Source organism: Mesoplodon bidens (genome assembly GCF_964165515.1).
Source record: "Mesoplodon bidens genome assembly, chromosome: X".
Classification (NCBI taxonomy): Eukaryota; Metazoa; Chordata; class Mammalia; order Artiodactyla; family Ziphiidae; genus Mesoplodon; species Mesoplodon bidens.
Genome location: NC_138163.1, coordinates 97,499,886 through 97,517,772, shown reverse-complemented (window position 1 = coordinate 97,517,772; position 17,887 = coordinate 97,499,886). Strand labels below are relative to the sequence as shown.

The window sequence follows — 17,887 nt, the reverse complement described above, 5'->3', positions numbered from 1 at the left end:
ATACATCCTACTGGAGGATCTGAGGCAGGTTTGGGACCAACATGTCTGAGTGTCCTCCATCCAAGCTGCCCCAATAAATTAATAACTTTCAATTAATATGAGCTCTTCATTAATTACTGTTTCAGCTTTATGTATGGGTGTTTGTCTAGGACGTGAGGTCTCTGAGCTGTTTGGGGGTCAGTGACCAGGGTATGACATCGCTGAGGACCAAATTTAGGGTCATCGCCTTCGGATTCAAGGCCCCTGACAGATTTCTCCTTGTCAGTGAGCCCATCCTTTTCATCCTTTTTGATTCATCTCATTCCTTCCAAGTGCTGCTTGCTGTTTCCTCCACCACATTGGCTTGACTGAACCCCAAGATCTCTGTGATTCCCATGGGGCCTTCACAGCCCAGATGATACTACCTCGTCCTGGAGTGCCTTAGCTGGTCTCATCCCCGGGGAATGTGGCACTTTCTACCTTTGGATCTGGTACGTTCAGACTCATCTCAACTGAGGCTCAGCTCTTGACAGAATAGACAGATGGGACAAGAACAAATTTCCTCTGTTTCTGTCCCCTTCCCCCACCATTCACTCAGTCAACCAACCAATAAACATACATTGAGCACCTACCGCGTGCTTGGACCTGTTCCAGGCACTGGAGACACAGTGTTGAACAGAAGAGATAAGCACATCTATGTTTGTGGAGCTGCCATTCTAGTGGGAGAGACAGAAAAGAAATAATATTAAGTAAGGAAAATATCAAGTGTGTTAGAGGATAAGTGCTTTGGAGAAAAAGAAAATATGGAAAAGTGGTGACACAGATAAAAATCACTGGGGCAGTTTCCAGTGTGTAACGGGATGGTCAGGGGAAACCTCACTAAGGAGACATTTGAGCACAGACCTGAAGAGATGAGGGAGGGAGCCGCGCCAATAGCTGGAGGAAGAGCATACCAGGCAGAGAGTACAGCCAGTACAAAGGCCCTGAGGCATGAAGGGGCCGTGGCTAATATGTGTGAGTAACAGCGAGGAGGAAGCCGTGCAGTGGAGCAGAGGGAGTGAGGGGGAGCGGCAGGAGGTGAGGTGGGAGAGGTGGAGGCACAGATCGCGTGGGGCCTCACGGGCCATGGAGAGAACTCTGGCTTTTACTCTGAATGACAGGGGAGCCGCAGGAGGGTCTTGAGCAGAGAAGGGCCATGATCTGACTTAGGATTTAACAGGCTTCCTCTGGCTGCTATGAGGAAAATAGACTGTAGGGTTGAGGGTGGAAGCTGGGGGACCCTGAGGAGGAGGCCATTGCAGTGGTCCAGGTGAGTGATGCTGGTGCTGGCAGGGGAGGTGATAAAAAAAAATGGTTAGGGGCTTCCCTGGTGGCGCAGTGGTTGGGAGTCTGCCTGCCAATGCAGGGGACACGGGTTCGTGCCCCAGTCTGGGAGGATCCCACATGCCGCAGAGCGGCTGGGCCCGTGAGCTGTGGCCCCTGGGCCTGCGTGTCCGGAGCCTGTGCTCCGTGACGGGAGAGGCCACAACAGTGAGAGGCCTGCGTACCGCAAAAAAAAAAGGTTAGATTCTGGAGATACTCTGAAGACAGAGACTGGATGAGTTTGCCAAGAGAGAAAATGTCAACTAGAGAAGAGGCCCAGGGACATTTAGAGTTCTGAAACAAGAGGAGGAACCAGCAAATGAGGCCGGAAAAGAGGAAAAGGGAGAGTACGGTCCCCGAGCAAATAAGAGATGGATGAAGGAGTACATATGAGGATCTCCTGGACGTGAGGGAGCCCCTAGTCCTGTGGACTCTGGTCTCTAAACAGTCTCCAGGTGGTAGTTCAGCCATGCCCTATGAGTAAACTCCCAGGGAGCCCCCAAAATGTTGGGAATAGAGGATGGTTAAGGATGTGAGTTTCAGCACACGAAAGGCTTTGCCAAAAGCTGTAGCAGGTTTCTTGCCTATTTTTACAAAACAGCTTGCCTTGGGCCCAGATGTTATGTGCCTAGAGATAGATGATTTATGGAAGGAAGGAAGGAAAGAATGGAAGGGAGGAAAGAAGGGAGGAAGGGCAGCAAATAGGTGGATAAATGAATGGGTCGGTGGATGGGTGGATGGATAGATGGTTGGGTAGGTGGATGGGTGGATGGATAGATGGTTGGGTAGGTGGATGGGTGGATGGATAGATGGTTGGGTAGGTGGATGGGTGGATAGACTGGTATCCCCTGCCCCAGGAAAAAACTCTTCCACGTGTGTGTGTACAGAGAGAGACATATGAGTTTGTAAGTTACAGGTTTGCTGTAGTAAGAAAAAGACTGAAAACAACCCAGATGTCCCTCAGCAGATGAACAGTTAACTAAACTATAGTATATCGATTCCATGGACTATTACTTGGCAATAAAAGGAAATGAACTTATGAGGCCATCATTACTTCATACCAAAACCAAAGACATAATTAGAAAAGACAACTATAGACCAATATCTCTTTTGAATATAGATATAAAAATCTTCAACAAAATACTAGTAAATAGAATTCAGCAACATATAAAAGGATTATACACCATGACCAAGTAGGATTTAGACAAGAATAGTCCAAATGCCATGGGCTTGGACCAAGCTCTGGAGCCCCAGAAGATGTCAGGAGGGAGGGAACAAGTCAGGGAAGGCTTCCGGGAAGAGAGGGGAAGAAAGGCTGTTGGGGCTGAGTCTCAAATGGAGGCCTGATGGAAAGGATGCTTGGCCCAAACACCCACCCCCACCCCTGCCCCCACCCTCGTCGGTCTCCCCCAAAGCCTGGCCTGGCCCTGCCGATTCCCTTATCTGCCCACTCCCAGCTGCCTCCCTGCTGGCTGAACTGCCGCCACAGGCTTCTGGGCCTATGCCCCCTCCACAGGGATGGGGGAGGGAATGGGGTGAGGCCTGGCCTCAGAGCCACAGGGTTTTGGCCCTTGATGGAGGCAGAGCCCTGAGGCCCCCACTCCCCACCCTTTACTTCCCTTCCTGAGCCCTTCCTCTGCTCCAGTTATGAAGAAATGGACTGTAGGTCCAGCAGCCAAACCCTTGTCTGAGACATGCCTCCAGCCTGCCCTTCCCAAGGGGGGGGCAGCTTTCCCTACCTCATCCCAACATTGCAACCGCTATTCCTAGTAACAGTAACAATGAGGAGAGTTACCACTACAGAGCTCACCATTTATGGCGTGCAGGCAGGCCCTGTGATGAGTGGCCTTTCAACAACATTTGAGGTGGATTCTATGATTATACCCATTTTCCAGGCAAAGAAACTAAGGCTCAGAGGGTGGCCTCCCCAGGAATCATGTAGCAAATCAGTTAGAGCTGAGACAAGGGCCTTAGATGAACATCATTTCTCTGCACCTACTCCCAGTCTAGAAGATGGGGGCAATTATATGCACTTATACCACAAGGACCTGGTGAGAATAGGATAAAATCATGCATGGAGAACATTTAGCACAGTGCCTGGGGTGGCAGGGCAAAATAATGCTGCTGTTGTTATTATATTAATGCTAGGAAAAGTATTAGTATCAGAATTATTATTATTATTACCATTACAGTTGTTGATAGAATTAAAATGAATAATTATTAGTTTTGAATTAGTATTAATATTCATAAAGTACTCGTGTTAGATTACAGTTGGTATTATTATTACTGTCACTATGAAAATTAGCATTAGTGCTCATATCAATATTAGAATAGTAGTAATTAGAATTAGTACTGGTATTGGTGTCAGCATATTATCAGCATTAGTACTAGAATTAGTAGTAGTGCTGATAAAAAAGGGCCAAATACTATCCTTCGTATACAGTAGGTACTCAATAAATAAGAATACTTAATATTTATTGAGATTTCAGAATCAAATGAGTTAAAATTACTTAATGGATTAAATCTCATTCAGTCACCCTAATCACCCTATGGAGTAGCCGCTATTATTACCCCATCTCTTCAGATGAGGAACTGAGGTCCAGAGGGGACAGTAACTCACCCAAGGCCACACGCCAGTCGGTGATAAGGGCAGCCTATAAATGAGGGTGGACTGGCTCCACAGTGGATGTCCTGAAACTATCGCCACTTGAGTCAGAGGAGTCTTTGTCCTTGTTCTTACTGACGAGGGCTTGGCACAGAGTGGGGCACAGAGCAGGAGCTCAATAAATGGCCTTGCTCTCTTTCCTTCTCAAGTCTCCCATTTTGCATATGAGGACACTGAGGCCCAGAGAGGTAAGATGAGGATGGTAAACTCCCTGTGGGGTGGGCCAGTGAGTGAGCAGACCCTACTGACCCAGGGCTCCATCCTTGCCCTCTGCCCTTGGTGGGTCTCAGTCTCCTCATCTACAGAATGGGTGGTCAGGGGAGCTCCCTGTCCCATGGAGTCCCAGGGCCATTGACTGGTTAGTCTTACCCACTGTCCTACAGGGACCCAAGTTAGACACCTACTGCATACATGTGTGTTCAATGATTTTACATGGGGAAAGTGCCCAGAACAGGCCAGGCACAGGTCTGTGTCAGCAATGAGACACTGGTCTTGTCACCGTTGTTACTATTTGGGGGAGGTAGGACAGGGCAAGAAGGTGGGGACTGAGGCACAGGGGCCCAGTGACTCTCTGGAGGTCCCTCTCAGCAAGTTGAGGGCAGAGCCACAGGCCACATGGGTCCACATCAATCCACACCCCCTCCCACCCCACCCTGGCACCACCTGCCCAGGGCATACCCCAGGCTGCTACCTGGGGTCTCATGGACTTCCTCTCAGACTCTCTGTTTCTGAATCTCTGTCTCTGTCCCCCTCTCTACATCATCTTTTTCTCCCTTCTCAGTTTCTCCACCTGTATCCTTGGCCTCTGTCACTTTCAGGCTTTATCTTTCCCCTTCTGTCCATCTCTACCTGCGTCCCACTCTCTTTGCCCCTCTTTCTATCTGTCCTTAACTGTCTCCGGCTCTCTCTGTGCATCTCTCACCCCTCTGTCTCTCATTCCTTTCTGTGCCCTCTGTCTCCTCCCAGCTCTAGGTCTCTTTCTCTCTGTTTATCTGCATCTCCCCATTCCCATCTCTCTGTCTCTCTGCCCCTCTCCCTTCTCTATCCCTTCAATCCTCCTTCCCTTCCCCCACCCTATCCTACTCAAGGGCCCACAGAGGAATCAGCCCCAAGTCCCACCTGTTTCCCGCCTCCAAAGCCGCATGGCGGGCAAGAAGTTGAGGGCAAGGAGTTGAGGCCGCTGTCCCTGGGTGTCCCCCACCGAGCCCCGCCCCCCATCCCAAGACAGCCTGTTACCACCGCGGAGCCAACAGCCACACTGGCCTCCATCTGATAAGACTTATCTGCTGCCCCAGGGCAGGCCGGAGCTGGCGTAAGCCCCAAGTGGGGCGCTGAGTGAATGTGCCTCTGCCTCCCGCCAGTCCTGGCCTGGTCCCCAGGGTGGGCCTGGGTCCTGAAGATGTCCCACGGACACCTTGATTCAAATTCCCACCAAACCTCTTTGAGCCTCATTGTTGTCACCTGCAAAATGGGTACAGTCACATACCTCCTCTCCCTTTGGCCAGGAAGACACATACATAAGGGCCCAGCCCACACCTGGCTAAGCACACAGTAGGGGCTTTACAAACACTCACTGAAAAGCCCAGAGGGGTCATGAAACCACATCTGCTATTTTCATTTTATCTTGGCTTCAGCCCATTTTGTTTGGCTGGACACTGAAATCCACAGAAGCCCAAGTCAAACAGGGTCCAAGAATCCACGAGGTGGGCAGGTGGGGTGGAGGAAGGCCCCCACTGCCCAAGAGGTGCCCCACCAGGAGGGGGGCCCGCCCCCTCCCCTGGCCCGCCCCACCCACTGGGGAACCAGCCACTCCCTGGGGAGGAGGGAGGAGGGAGAGGGGAGGGAGGGAGGGAAGGAGGAAGGGAGCCTCAAAGGCCAAGGCCAGCCAGGACACCCCCTGGGATCACACTGAGCTCGCCACATCCCCAAAGCAGCTGAACCCTCCGCACCAACCAGCCCAGGTCAGTCTCAGCCCTTCAAGAGCCCCCAGCAAGGCAAAGCCTGGGCCCGCTGCCCCTTACTTCAAGGCTATTCCCCCAGCTTGCTCTAGGCTCCCCAACCCACCACTGGTCCCCAAAGTGTCTACCACCCCTGAATCCCCTGACAGCTCCTCCAGACCACCTCTGTATTTCCAACCCCCATCTGTACCCCAAATCTACTGCCCAAACCCCACCTCTCTCTGCCCTGCCTCCCATCCACTCCTTCCAAGATATCTATGCTCCCCTGATCCCTTAACTCTGCCCACCATACCCCACCTCTGCCCCCTGAAACATGCTTTCATCCTGCCAAATCCTACCTCTGCCCCAAATCTGACTTTCACTTGCCCAAACTTCTCTCTGTCTCTGAATTCTCCACAAAGGTTCACTCTTGTCCCCCCATACCTATTTCTGCTCCCCAAGCCCTTGTCTACTCCACAACATCCTTGTCTCTGCCCCTAATCCTCTCTCTGACCCCCCAAACCTCTCTGGCCTGCCAAACCCTAGCTTCATGCTCTTACCCCCATCTCCACCTCTCAAACCCCATATTTGTTCCCTGTGACTCCTCTCTGATCCCCTAAAACCATCTCTGCCCCAACCCTCTGTCACTCCAAACACCAAGTCTACCCCCCCCAAAATCTGTTCTGTCACATGAATCCTCATGCCTGCCTTCCCTAAACCCCACCTTAGCCCCCAAATATTTTTGTGTCCCCCCCCCGGTGTCCTCTCTGGCCCCAGATCTTTCTGTACTCCAATTCTATCTCTGTTCTCAAACTCCTCCTGTGCTCCCATAAGCCATCTCTAATCCTCAGACACATTTCTGACTGCCTGTCCAAACTCCACCTCCGCTCCAGCAAAATCCTTGGACCCTCAGACTTTTCCATGACTCTTGGAATCCACCCCGACCCCTAAACTACATTTCCAACTTCTCAACTTTCTCTCTCTCAAACTTTGGCTCCGATCCCCAACCCTGTCTCTGCTTTCCCAACTTATTTCTGATCCCAAAATGGGACCTTTCAAGCAGACCCTTCTCTGCTCCTCAAACCCATATCTGCTTACCCCAAACTCCATAGCTGTTCTCCAAACTTCTGATTCCTCACCCCCATACCTAATCCTCAAACTCCACCTCAAACTCTCCCAAGAGTCATCTAACCCCATATCCCAGCTCCGCTCCCTTCAGTCCCGAGGGACCCTCCCTTGAGGGCTGGGAGAGGGACGTTACCTGGGGTGAGGGGCTGGGCGGAGGGAGAGTTGAGGGTGCCGGCCTGCTGCCTGCTGCCCGTTGGGGCAGCACTTACTCTAGTGGGGCAGCTGATAAGGAGCTTTCATATCCCCCAGCCTCGAGATAAACTTTATCTCTGTCCAGAGAGTGATAACTGGGGGTGGGGGGGCTGGGCCCCTGCCATGGGAGGGGTGGGCAGTCCTGGACCCACCAAGGTACAAGGTGCAGGGATGGGGGGCAGTGGGGCTGGAGGGAGATTGGGGGTGGTGGTGAGGTGGGAATGAGGGGATAAAGGAAGGGTGGTGATAGAGACAAAAAGAGCAAGAGACAAACAGAGACAGAGAGAAGGGAGGAAAGAACAAAGAGAGATGGAGAGAGAAAAGAAGCAAAAGACAGAGACATGAAGAGAAAGAAGAAAAAACAGAGACTCAAAGAAAGAGTAAGAGAGACAGAGAGACAAGAAAGAGGGGGAGACCCAGGAACAGAAAAGGAGAGCAAGACAGGAACTCAGAGAGAGAGACAGATAGAATCATGGCGAGACAGAGAGGAAAGAGATGGATGAGGAGGAGGCAAGACACTCTCCCTTGGGAGAGACAGCAGGTGCCCTGGACCCTAGAGGAGGTTGGTGGTGGGCACACTGACAGGCCCATCTCTAGCTCAGCACAACCCCTAACCCCTGGCCGAACTCGTAGCCTGTCTATACAGTGGGTCACATAAGCAGGGGAAGATGGTCTTCTCTATATTCATCACTCCACCCTACAGACAGGGAGACAGGGAGCCTTCAGATTCACTGGGCAAGTCGGGGGCAGGGGTAGGTTTCTTGCCTCTTCATCTGGGGCTCTGTGCAGGAGGGTGTGTTCATGGGTACGTGAATAGTCAGACAGACATGGAAATAAGGCCAGAGGACCCAGAGAGAGAGACTAAGGAAGAGGCAAACAAGCAGAAAGAAACAGAGTGGGAGAGATGTACATTCAGAGAGATGAATGGAGAGGGAAAAAGAGAAACAGAAAAAGACACAGAGAGCAAAGAAAGAGATAGAGAAACAAAGAGATAAAGAAGGAGAGAAACAATCAGAGACATGGGGGGACAGAGAAAGGGAGGGGGAAAAACATTAGACATTTATAAAAGCACAGAAAGAGAGAGCAAGATGTATCATGGTAGCATAGAAAAATGGGAGGGAAATACAGAGAGCCAGACTTGAGAAGAAACATGGCCAGGGAAAAAGAGACACAGGGAGACAGAGATACACACAGGGAAGGACAGAGGCAAAGGGGCAGAGAGACCAAGCTGCCTTCTCCTAAGTCTTAGCTCGAGCCCTGTCACCACCTCCTATCTGGCAGATAGGGAAACTGAGGCCTGAGGATGGCGGGGACTGAAGGAACTTGAAAGCAGAACTATGGCAGACCTCCCCAGGGGACAGGGTATGGGGAGGGAACACCTCCCACCTGTCCCCCTCCTTAGAGGAAGCCAGTGGCCTTGGGGTGATTTCAAAAGTTGGGCGGGGATGGCAGAGATAAGCAGTGGGGGTACTGACCCCCCCATGGAGCAGGGAGGAACTGAGGGGCCCTCCCTCTGCAGACCCAACGGAGGTGGGGGAGGGGAGAGTCAAGCCGGAAACCATGGGGTTTCTGAGAAAGTCAGAAGGCAAGATGCAACAGATAGGGATGAAGTTGGGGAGCACAGGAGGGTGAACCCCAAGGTCCAGGGGGGTGACCAAGGAGTTCAAGGGACTCTGGTTCCACACCCCAGCCCACCCCACCTCGATTCTTTTAGAGGCAGAGGGGAGAAAGTGTGGGGGCAGAGGGAGAAGAGGAGGCGGAGGAGGAGGAGGAGAGGAGAAAATGAGAGGGAGAAAGAGATGAGCAGAAGGGGAGGGAGAGGAGAAGGATGAAGACAGAAGACAGGAGGGGAGGGAAAGGGAGGAGAAGGAGAGAGGAGTGGAGCAGATATAGGAAGGGTAAGGGGGGAGGTGGCTGAGCAAAGGGGAGGTGGAGGAGGAAGAGATGGAGGGAGAGAAGGGGGACCAGGGAGAAGAGGAGGAGGGGGAGAGGAAGAGGGGAAGAAGAGAGAAGAGGGAGGGAGGCAGGAGTAGAAAGAGAAGGAAGAAGGGGAAGAGGAGGAGAAAGAAGGGCAGCTGAGAGGAGGGAGGAGGAAGAGAAGGGGGAGGGAGGAGAAGAAAGGGAAGAGGAGGAAGAGGAGGGTGCGGAAGAGGGAGAGGAGGAGAGGAAAGATAAATGAGGAAGAAGCGGAAAGGAGCAGGATGGGGAGTGAGAGGATGGAGTGGAAGATAAGGGAGAGATGAGGGAGGGGAGAGAGGAAGAGGAGGGGGAGAGGAGGCAAGAGGAGAGTACTAGGGAGATGGAAAGGGGGGATAAGAGGATTGAGGGGATGGAGTGGGAAGAGGGAGAAAGGAGGGAAGAAGGGGTGGAGAGGGGAGAAGAGGGCTTCTGTGTCTGAGGACCCCTCCTGTGCTCACAGGTCAAACCCCAGAGGCCCCATGGAGTTCCCTGGCCTCGGGGCCCTGGGGACCTCCGAACCCCTGCCCCAGTTTATGGACCCTGCCTTGGTGTCCTCACCACCAGAATCGGGGGTCTTCTTCCCCTCTGGGCCTGAGGGCTTGGATACAGCAGCCTCCTCCACCACCCCCAGCACCGCCACGGCTGCAGCTGCTGCACTGGCCTACTACAGGGATGCTGAGGCCTACAGACACTCCCCAGGTAACTTCTTTGGGTAGCTGTCTTGGCACTGGCTCTGTGTTATTGGGGTTGCCATGGAGACCCTTAGCTAAGGCAGAATCCTACTAAGAAGTCATCCTGAAAATGGCCGGAAGCCTTCATGTGGCTGTGCTGACCCCTAGTTAAGTCCAGACCTGGGAATGCCAATGCTCCCCAGCCTGCCATCTTGGGATAGCCATACTGGGAAGCAATGTTGGAAGTAGGTGGTGGCCCGAGTTGCCAACTGACCTATGGGCTCCAAATCCCAACAAGTCATCCTCAAAGCCCACTTGGAAATGGCTGGAGGTTATTTCAGTTGCCAGAGTGACCAGTGGGGCTCAGGACCCAGGAGTCACCCAATGGCCAGTAGCTATTCTGGTCACCTGTAGAAAGGTTGGAAACTTGGCCACCATGTTGGGGCTCTTGGGCATCATTAGACCCTGAAAGCAAGATGACTTTAGACTGATTGCGCTTCTTCTTTCCTCCTCCTTTTCCATACCCCCCAATAGTCTTTCAGGTGTACCCACTGCTCAACTGTATGGAAGGCATCCCAGGGAGCTCACCATATGCTGGCTGGGCCTATGGCAAGACCGGGCTCTACCCTGCCTCGACTGCGTGCCCCACCCGCGAGGACTCCCCTCCCCAGGCCCCAGAAGATCTGGATGGGAAAGGCGGCGGCAGCTTCCTGGAGACCTTAAAGACAGAGCGGCTGAGTCCAGACCTCTTGACACTGGGGCCTGCACTGCCTTCATCAATTCCAGTCCCCAGCAGTGCCTATGGGGGCCCTGACTTTTCCAGTACCTTCTTTTCTCCCACTGGGAGCCCCCTCAATCCAGCAGCCTATTCCTCCCCCAAGCTTCGTGGAACTCTGCCCCTAACCCCCTGTGGTGAGGTTCTCTAAAAGGGACTGGGAGGTGGAGGTTGGCGGGGGTGGGGGGTGGGGGGGTGGTCCAGGGCGAAGCTGGACTGAGCCTGGCTCCCTCTTCCCCTCTGTCTACCCCACCAGAGGCCAGAGAGTGTGTGAACTGCGGAGCAACGGCCACCCCGCTCTGGCGGCGGGACAGGACGGGCCATTACCTGTGCAACGCCTGTGGTCTCTATCACAAGATGAACGGGCAGAACAGGCCCCTCATCCGGCCCAAGAAGCGCCTGGTAAGACCCAGGCCTGCCTCCACCGCTGTGCTAACCCTGTGCAGGGATCCCAGTCCTCACGTTCTGCAAGAACCCACATCCCCCACCCCTTCCCCATCCACAAAGGAAGCCAGCTTTGTACGGGACCGCCTATCCTCAACCTATCCTCACAGTCTGCAAGCAGGAACCCCATCTTCTCCCTGCACCACAGTTTTCATCCTCGGCTTCACACTGGGATCACCTTGGGGCACTTTGAAACCACTAGGGCCTGGGGCCCTCCCCACATGTGTTGATTTAATTGGTCTGGGATGCTGCCTGGGCATCAGGACTGTTTCTAACTCCCCAAGTGATTCCAGTGGATGGCCAAAGTTGGGTACTACTGGCGTATTCACCCATATAATACCCAAAACCCCTATCCCGGCCAGGAAGTCCTGTCCTCACCCACACAGAACCCCCAGCCCTCGCCCTGTCGGAAACCCTGCCTTAACCTGACCCTCACCTCTTTTAGTCCTCCACCCACCAGTGTGTTCATCCTCACATTCTCTCTCCCCCAGATTGTCAGCAAACGGGCAGGTACCCAGTGCACCAACTGCCAGACAACCACCACCACACTGTGGCGGAGAAACGCCAGTGGCGACCCTGTGTGCAATGCCTGCGGCCTCTACTACAAGCTACACCAGGTGCCCTGGGGCCCCTCGGAGCCTCCCTCCTCTCCTCCCACTTCCCTTCGTTCTCTGTTCCTTCCTTCTCCCTTCCCTTCTCCGTTTGTTATTCTCCTCCCTCTTCCTCCATCCCCACTCCATCTTCCCCACCCCGCCCTCCTCCACTCCTTCATCTCCTTTCTTCCTCCTGCTCCCTCCTCCCTCCTCCTCCCTTGGCCATCAGCTAACTTCCACTCCCCCGTCCTAGACCAGGGGCAGCTCCCATTAGCCTGAAAGGCTTTCCCAAGCTCAGGGCCTCACAACCTCGGGATTCTTGAGGACGATACCTGTGCCACACCAGGGGCGCACTCCCTAGTCCTTGAACCAATTCCCTATTCTTAAGAAGTGGGGTGGAGAGAGCATCCCTGGAGGAGACATAGAGGCAAGATGTGGAGTTGGGAAACACCTCCCTCTTGGCAGGTGAACCGACCACTGACCATGCGGAAGGATGGTATCCAGACTCGAAACCGCAAGGCATCTGGAAAAGGAAAAAAGAAACGGGGATCGAGTCTAGGAGGTACAGGAGCAGCTGAAGGGCCAGCTGGCAGCTTCATGGTGGTGGCTGGGGGCAGTAGTGGGAATTGTGGGGAGGTGGCCTCAGGCTTGACATTGGGCCCACCTGGTACTGCCCACCTCTACCAAGGCCTGGGCCCCGTGGTGCTGTCAGGGCCTGTTAGCCACCTCATGCCTTTCCCAGGGCCCCTGTTGGGCTCACCCACAGGCTCCTTCCCCACAGGCCCCATGCCTCCCACCACCACCACCACTGTGGTGGCCCCACTCAGCTCATGAGGGCACAGAGCATGGCCTCAGGGCAGGGGTTGGTGTCCCTCCCCTCTTGTAGCCAGATGTCTGTCCAACCCAACCCTCTGGGCCCCAGACAAGCCTTGGTGTGGACGTTCAAAGCTTTTGTAAAATAAAACCACCAGAGTCCTGAAATTGAACGTGTGAGTCTGTGTGGGACCAAATAAAGAACAGTGGTGGGGGTGTTGTGTATCAGTGTCCGTGATTCTTTGATGACAGTGTGTGGCTGCCGTGTGTGACCATGTGAGATGGCACACGACGCTTCACAGTTGTAACAGAATATGTGACACCGCGTGTGACGGCGTCCAGGTTGTATGAAATAGCACATGCAGCCACATGTCATGGTGAGAGCTGGTGTGCAGCGGGCAGTGGGGATGAGGCTGTATGAGACGATGTGCGTGACTCCAAATGCCTGTAAGAGGCCGGGCACGGGTGACTGTGTGAGCGGACGTGGAGGTGTGCCCGCAACAGTGTGTGCTGAGGAAACACGTGGGGTTGTGCACCACTCGGGGTGACCTTTGAGACAGCATATGCACTGGGCACAGAAGTGGATCCATACACATTTTGGAAAGTTGAACAAGAACTACTGTGTGACAGTGTGTGAGGCATAACAGTGTGCAAGTCTGTGTGTGTGTGTGTGTGTGTGTGTGTGTGAGCATATTGCGTGGCGTGGGCCGTGTCAGTGTCTCTAAGTGGCTGACAATGGGAGCAGCCCTGTGTACACATATTTATGGAAGTGTCAACATGTATAGTTTCAGTCGGTGTAAGCTAGGACCCTCCTCCAAGGGACATTAGACATGCTGAGGACAGGAAAGGGAGGAAGGGTGGGGCAGGAATGGTAGCTGTCAAGAAGGTCAGAAGGCCAGTATGGGACCATGAGGTTGTCCATGGGCCTTCCTGTCACTCATCTCTTATCTCTTTCAGCCCAGCTCAGCCTGCAGCCCTGTGGGAAATGGTAGAGAACAAGAGGGGTAGATTAGGAGGACAAAATAGCCTCTGGGGGTGATATTTAGACCCTGGAGGTCGGGGAGCTCCCCACAGTACCATCTCCCTCCCCAACGCGCCTACTCACCTGGGTGAACTGCTCCCCCCAGAGTGGAATCTGTACTTCCATTTAACAAACGCTTACACAGAAACAGTCACCCAGTCAGGTGACGTCCTAAGCCAGACAGGTTAAGTGGCTCGCCCGAGGCCACACAGCTGATGGCACAGGGTTAGCCAGGCTCCGTGGCTCAGGCTTCCCAACGGCTCCTAACAGCAAGCAGCGTCTTTAACTGAGTGCTCACTGTGGGTCGGCAATGGCTGAGAGGCTTCAGTTGCTTTAGTTCATGAATACCTGAAAAAAAAAAAAAGACTGAGGAAAGTACACTCATGCTCTTTTTACTAATGAAAAACTGAGGCTCAGAACTTGCCCTGACCATGCTGAGTTTAAGGAGTGGATTTTAGATGGGCGACCCTCCCCTACCAAAGTGAGCCTTGCTCACACTTAACTGGGCTGCTTCTCTTTACAGCTTCTCCCCCCTGAAGCCCCAGAGGTGGGGACTGTGGGCCCGCACATCCTGAACACAGTATGCGTGAGCAGATGTCCTCAACAGAACAGCACCCCTTCAGCAAGTCACCACACTAGCCCACTCGAGAATCACAGTAGTCCACGTTCCTTACAGGAGCATGCCCTGGCCCTGTAAAAGCCTCCTGCCTGGCTGCCCCATGGAACCCCAGCCCTCTTACCCTGGAGGAGCCCCTGTCTTCGTCTTGAACAGAAACCCCTCTCAGGGCACTTCCCTGGTGGTCCAGTGGCTAAGACTTCACGCTATCAATGCAGGGGGCCCGGGTTCGATCCCTGGTCAGGGAACTAGATCCCACATGCATGCTGCAACTAAGAGTTCTCATGTCACAACTAAAGAGCCTGCATGCCGCAACTAAGGAGCCCACCTGCCACAACTAAGACCCGGTGCAACCAAATATAATAAATAAATATTTAAGAAAAAGAAACCCCTCTCAGAACCTGTGTGGAAATGTGCCTGGCCCCGCCTTGTTCAGGAACCCCAGTCCTCACTCCCTATAAGAACAGGTACACTAGCCTGGTACAGGAATCTGGTTCTAGAACTCTAAGGGAACCCTTTCTCTAATTATCAACAGGAAACCCATCCTGAGTCTGGACAGGAACAGCAGCCCTCACCTTGCACAGGAGTAACCCCAGTCCTCCCATATGGCACAGGAACCTCTGCCTTACTCTGGTTAGGAATCTCTGAGCTCACACTGTAAGGAAGTCCCTGTACCATCCCTAACAGAAATGCCTGTCCTGACCCTTTCCCCAAGTCTCAATCTCTTTATAGGAATCCTGTCTTGACCTTGGACAGGACACCTCTGTCCTCACACTGTACTGGAGCCGTGCCCTCCAGGTAGCATTTTTTTTTTTTTTTTTTTTTGCGATACGCGGGCCTCTCACTGTTGTGGCCTCTCCCGTTGCGGAGCACAGGCTCCGGATGCGCAGGCTCAGCGGCCATGGCTCACGGATCCAGCTGCTCCACGGCATATGGGATCTTCCCGGGCCGGGGCACGAACCCGCATCCCCCGCATCGGCAGGCGGACGCTCAACCACTACGCCACCAGGGAAGCCCAGGTAGCATTTTTAAAATACTTCGCTCACAAGAAAATCTAGTGAGTGTAGAAAATCTAGACTGAGTGTAGAAGCCCTTGCCTCCACGGTTGATGACTCCCGAAGACTTCACTCTGCACAACAATCCTGATCTTGTGATCCACCCCGTAGAGTACGCAGGAACCCATGGTCTAACTCTTAACATGAACCTCTGTCTTGAACTTACACAGAAAACCCTTTCCTGACCCTGTGTCAGGGACGCCTGTCCTGACCCTCTACTTTAAGCCCATATCTCATCCGATACAGGCACCTATGGCCTCACCTGGCACAGGACTTCCTTCCCAGACACTGTACAGGGCTTCTTATCCTCATCCTGTGTTAGCTCCATGGCCCTGACCCTCTACAGGAAGCCGTGAATACAACTGTACTGGAACTTCTGACCAGACTCTCTGCAGAAAACCTTTTCCTGACTCTCAACAGAAATCCTTAACTTGACTCATTTATAGGAAACTCTTACCTGATCCTTTACAGGAACTCCTAACCTTCCCCTCTGGAAATACTCTCCTGACCCTGCACAGGAAGCCCTGTGACTCTCTATGACAGCCCCTGCCCTGGGCTTGTCCCAGAAGCCCCACACTCGCCCTGCATAGGAGCTACTGTCCTGAGCCAACAGTAGAAACACTAACCTGAATCTCTGAAGGTGACAGTGTCCTACCTCTGCACAGGATCTCTGTCCTGACCCTGCGTGGGACCACCCTCTGAGTCCCAGTAGGAACTTGTGTCCTGAGCTGGTACAGAAAACCCCGCTCTCACCCTCAACAGGAACCTCTGACTTGAGAGACATCCAAGAAATGAACCAGTATAAAAACACCTGGGGCTTCCCTGGTCGGGCAGTGGTTGAGAGTCCACCTGCCGATGCAGGGGACACGGGTTCGTGCCCAGGTCAGGGAAGATCCCACACGCCGCGGAGTGGCTGGGCCCGTGAGCCATGGCTGCTAAGCCTGCGCGTCCGGAGCCTGTGCTCCGCAACGGGAGAGGCCACAACAGTGAGAGGCCCGCGTATTGCAAAAAAAAAAAAAAAAAAAAAAATTAAAACACCTGTACTGCATAGAAACCTCTGCTCTGACCTTGTTAAACAATCCAGAATCTGAATCACCATGATCACCTGTCCCGAGCCTGTACAAGAACCCCAGGCCTAACCCCTAATAGGATCACCTGATCTGCGTCTCTGGGAACCTAGCTCTGATCCCATGCAGAAATACCTGGCCTGAGTATGTTGTGATCCTCTGGCCTGACCCTCTACAGAAAACCACCCTTCTGGCCTCTAAAGGAACAGCTAATCTTAATCTGCACGAGAAAAAAATGCCTTCACATTCTTCCCTCTCACTCTACAATGTCTCCAACCTTCATGTTTTTCTACAAACCTGCCTTACCAGATAATAGAATCATTCTCCTGACCCAAGACAAGAGACACTAACTTGACCCTATAGAGAAACCCCTACAACTACACAAGAACCCCTGTGCTGATACTTTAAAGAGAATTCTCTATAGCAGTGCTGTCCTAAAGAAATACAATTTGAGTCACATGTGTAATTTAAAATTTTCATGTAGCTGCATTAAAAAGCAAAAAAAAAAAACCAGGTGAAGTTAATTTTAATGATATATTTTACTTTACCCAATATAGTTAAATACAGTTAGTTGACCCTTTAACGAGAGGGTGGTCAGGGGTGCTGACACCCCTAGGCAGTAGAAAAATCCGTGTATAACTTTATAGTCATCCCTCCATATCCTCGGCTCCTCCATATCTGCAGTTTCACATCTGTGGATTCAACCAACCTCAGGTCATGTAGTACTGCAGTATTTATTGAAAAAAAGCTGCATATAAGTGGACCCACTCAATTCAAACCCGTGTTGTTCAAGGATCAATGGTATTTCATTTCAATATGCAATCAATATAAAAGTTATTGACATATTTAATTTTTTATACTATTTTTTTTGGAAATCCAGTGTGTATTCTACACTTACAGCACACCTCAAGTTGGACTAGTCACATTTCAAGAGCTCAGCAGCCCCATGTGGCTAGTGGCTACCACACTGGACAGTATAGCTCTGTGAAGTCTATAGAATCCTGTAGCAGGCACTGCTATAGGCTCTTCAAACCTGTCCCTTTTCTTCCTAAGCTCACACACTTTTCCAACTTCCCTTACAGTTAGATGTGGACATGTGACAGAGCTCTGACCCATGGAGTGTGGGAGTGACATATCACACTTCCAAGCCTGGCCCCTAAAAGTCTCTCACACAATCCCCCACTTTCTCTTTCCCCATCTACCAGCTGAATAGTGAGAACTCCAAGGGCTCAGAGGAGAACAGAACTGCAAAATGGAAGTTGCCTGGGTCCATGAATGACCAGTAATAAATATTCACAGTGGATTTTGTATGAGTAAGAAACATGTATTGGGGCTTCCCTGGTGGCGCGGTGGTTAAGAATCCGCCTGCCAATGCAGAGGACATGGGTTTGAGCCCTGGTGCGGGAAGATCCCACATGCCGCGGAGCAACTAAGCCCATGTGCCACAACTACTGAGCCTGTGCTCTAGAGCCTGTGAGCCACAACTACTGAGCCTGAGGGCCACAGCTACTGAAGCCCACGCGCCTAGAGCCCGTGCTCCACAACAAGAGAAACCACTGCAATGAGAAGCCCGCGCACCACAATGAAGAGTAGCCCCCACTCGACACAAC

At 52.6% G+C, this 17,887-nt stretch overlaps 1 protein-coding gene across 2 annotated transcripts; it reads left to right on the top strand.

Annotated features, from left to right (window-relative positions):
- Positions 1-4,006: 4,006 nt before the first annotated feature.
- On the top strand, positions 4,007-12,824 carry GATA1 (GATA binding protein 1). 2 transcript variants are annotated; one of them, XM_081221501.1, is made up of 6 exons: positions 4,007-4,194; positions 9,683-9,921; positions 10,428-10,805; positions 10,925-11,070; positions 11,604-11,729; positions 12,171-12,824. In XM_081221501.1, exons 2-6 carry the CDS (start codon positions 9,702-9,704, stop codon positions 12,537-12,539), a joined length of 1,239 nt encoding a protein of 412 aa, XP_081077627.1. In that variant the 5' UTR covers positions 4,007-4,194; positions 9,683-9,701; the 3' UTR covers positions 12,540-12,824. The 2 variants fall into 2 exon arrangements, with proteins under 2 accessions (XP_081077627.1, XP_081077628.1); XM_081221502.1 differs by lacking the exon at positions 4,007-4,194 and having other exon boundaries at positions 9,643-9,921.
- Positions 12,825-17,887: the final 5,063 nt, after the last annotated feature.

Excerpts from the sequence above, each read along its gene's own strand:
- GATA1 (XM_081221501.1), top strand. The coding sequence starts at position 9,702 with ATGGAGTTCCCTGGCCTCGGGGCCCTGGGGACCTCCGAACCCCTGCCC. Across the intron at positions 10,806-10,924 it reads TCTGCCCCTAACCCCCTGTG|AGGCCAGAGAGTGTGTGAAC; the intron begins GTGAGGTTCTCT and ends CTACCCCACCAG. Across the intron at positions 11,071-11,603 it reads TCCGGCCCAAGAAGCGCCTG|ATTGTCAGCAAACGGGCAGG; the intron begins GTAAGACCCAGG and ends TCTCTCCCCCAG.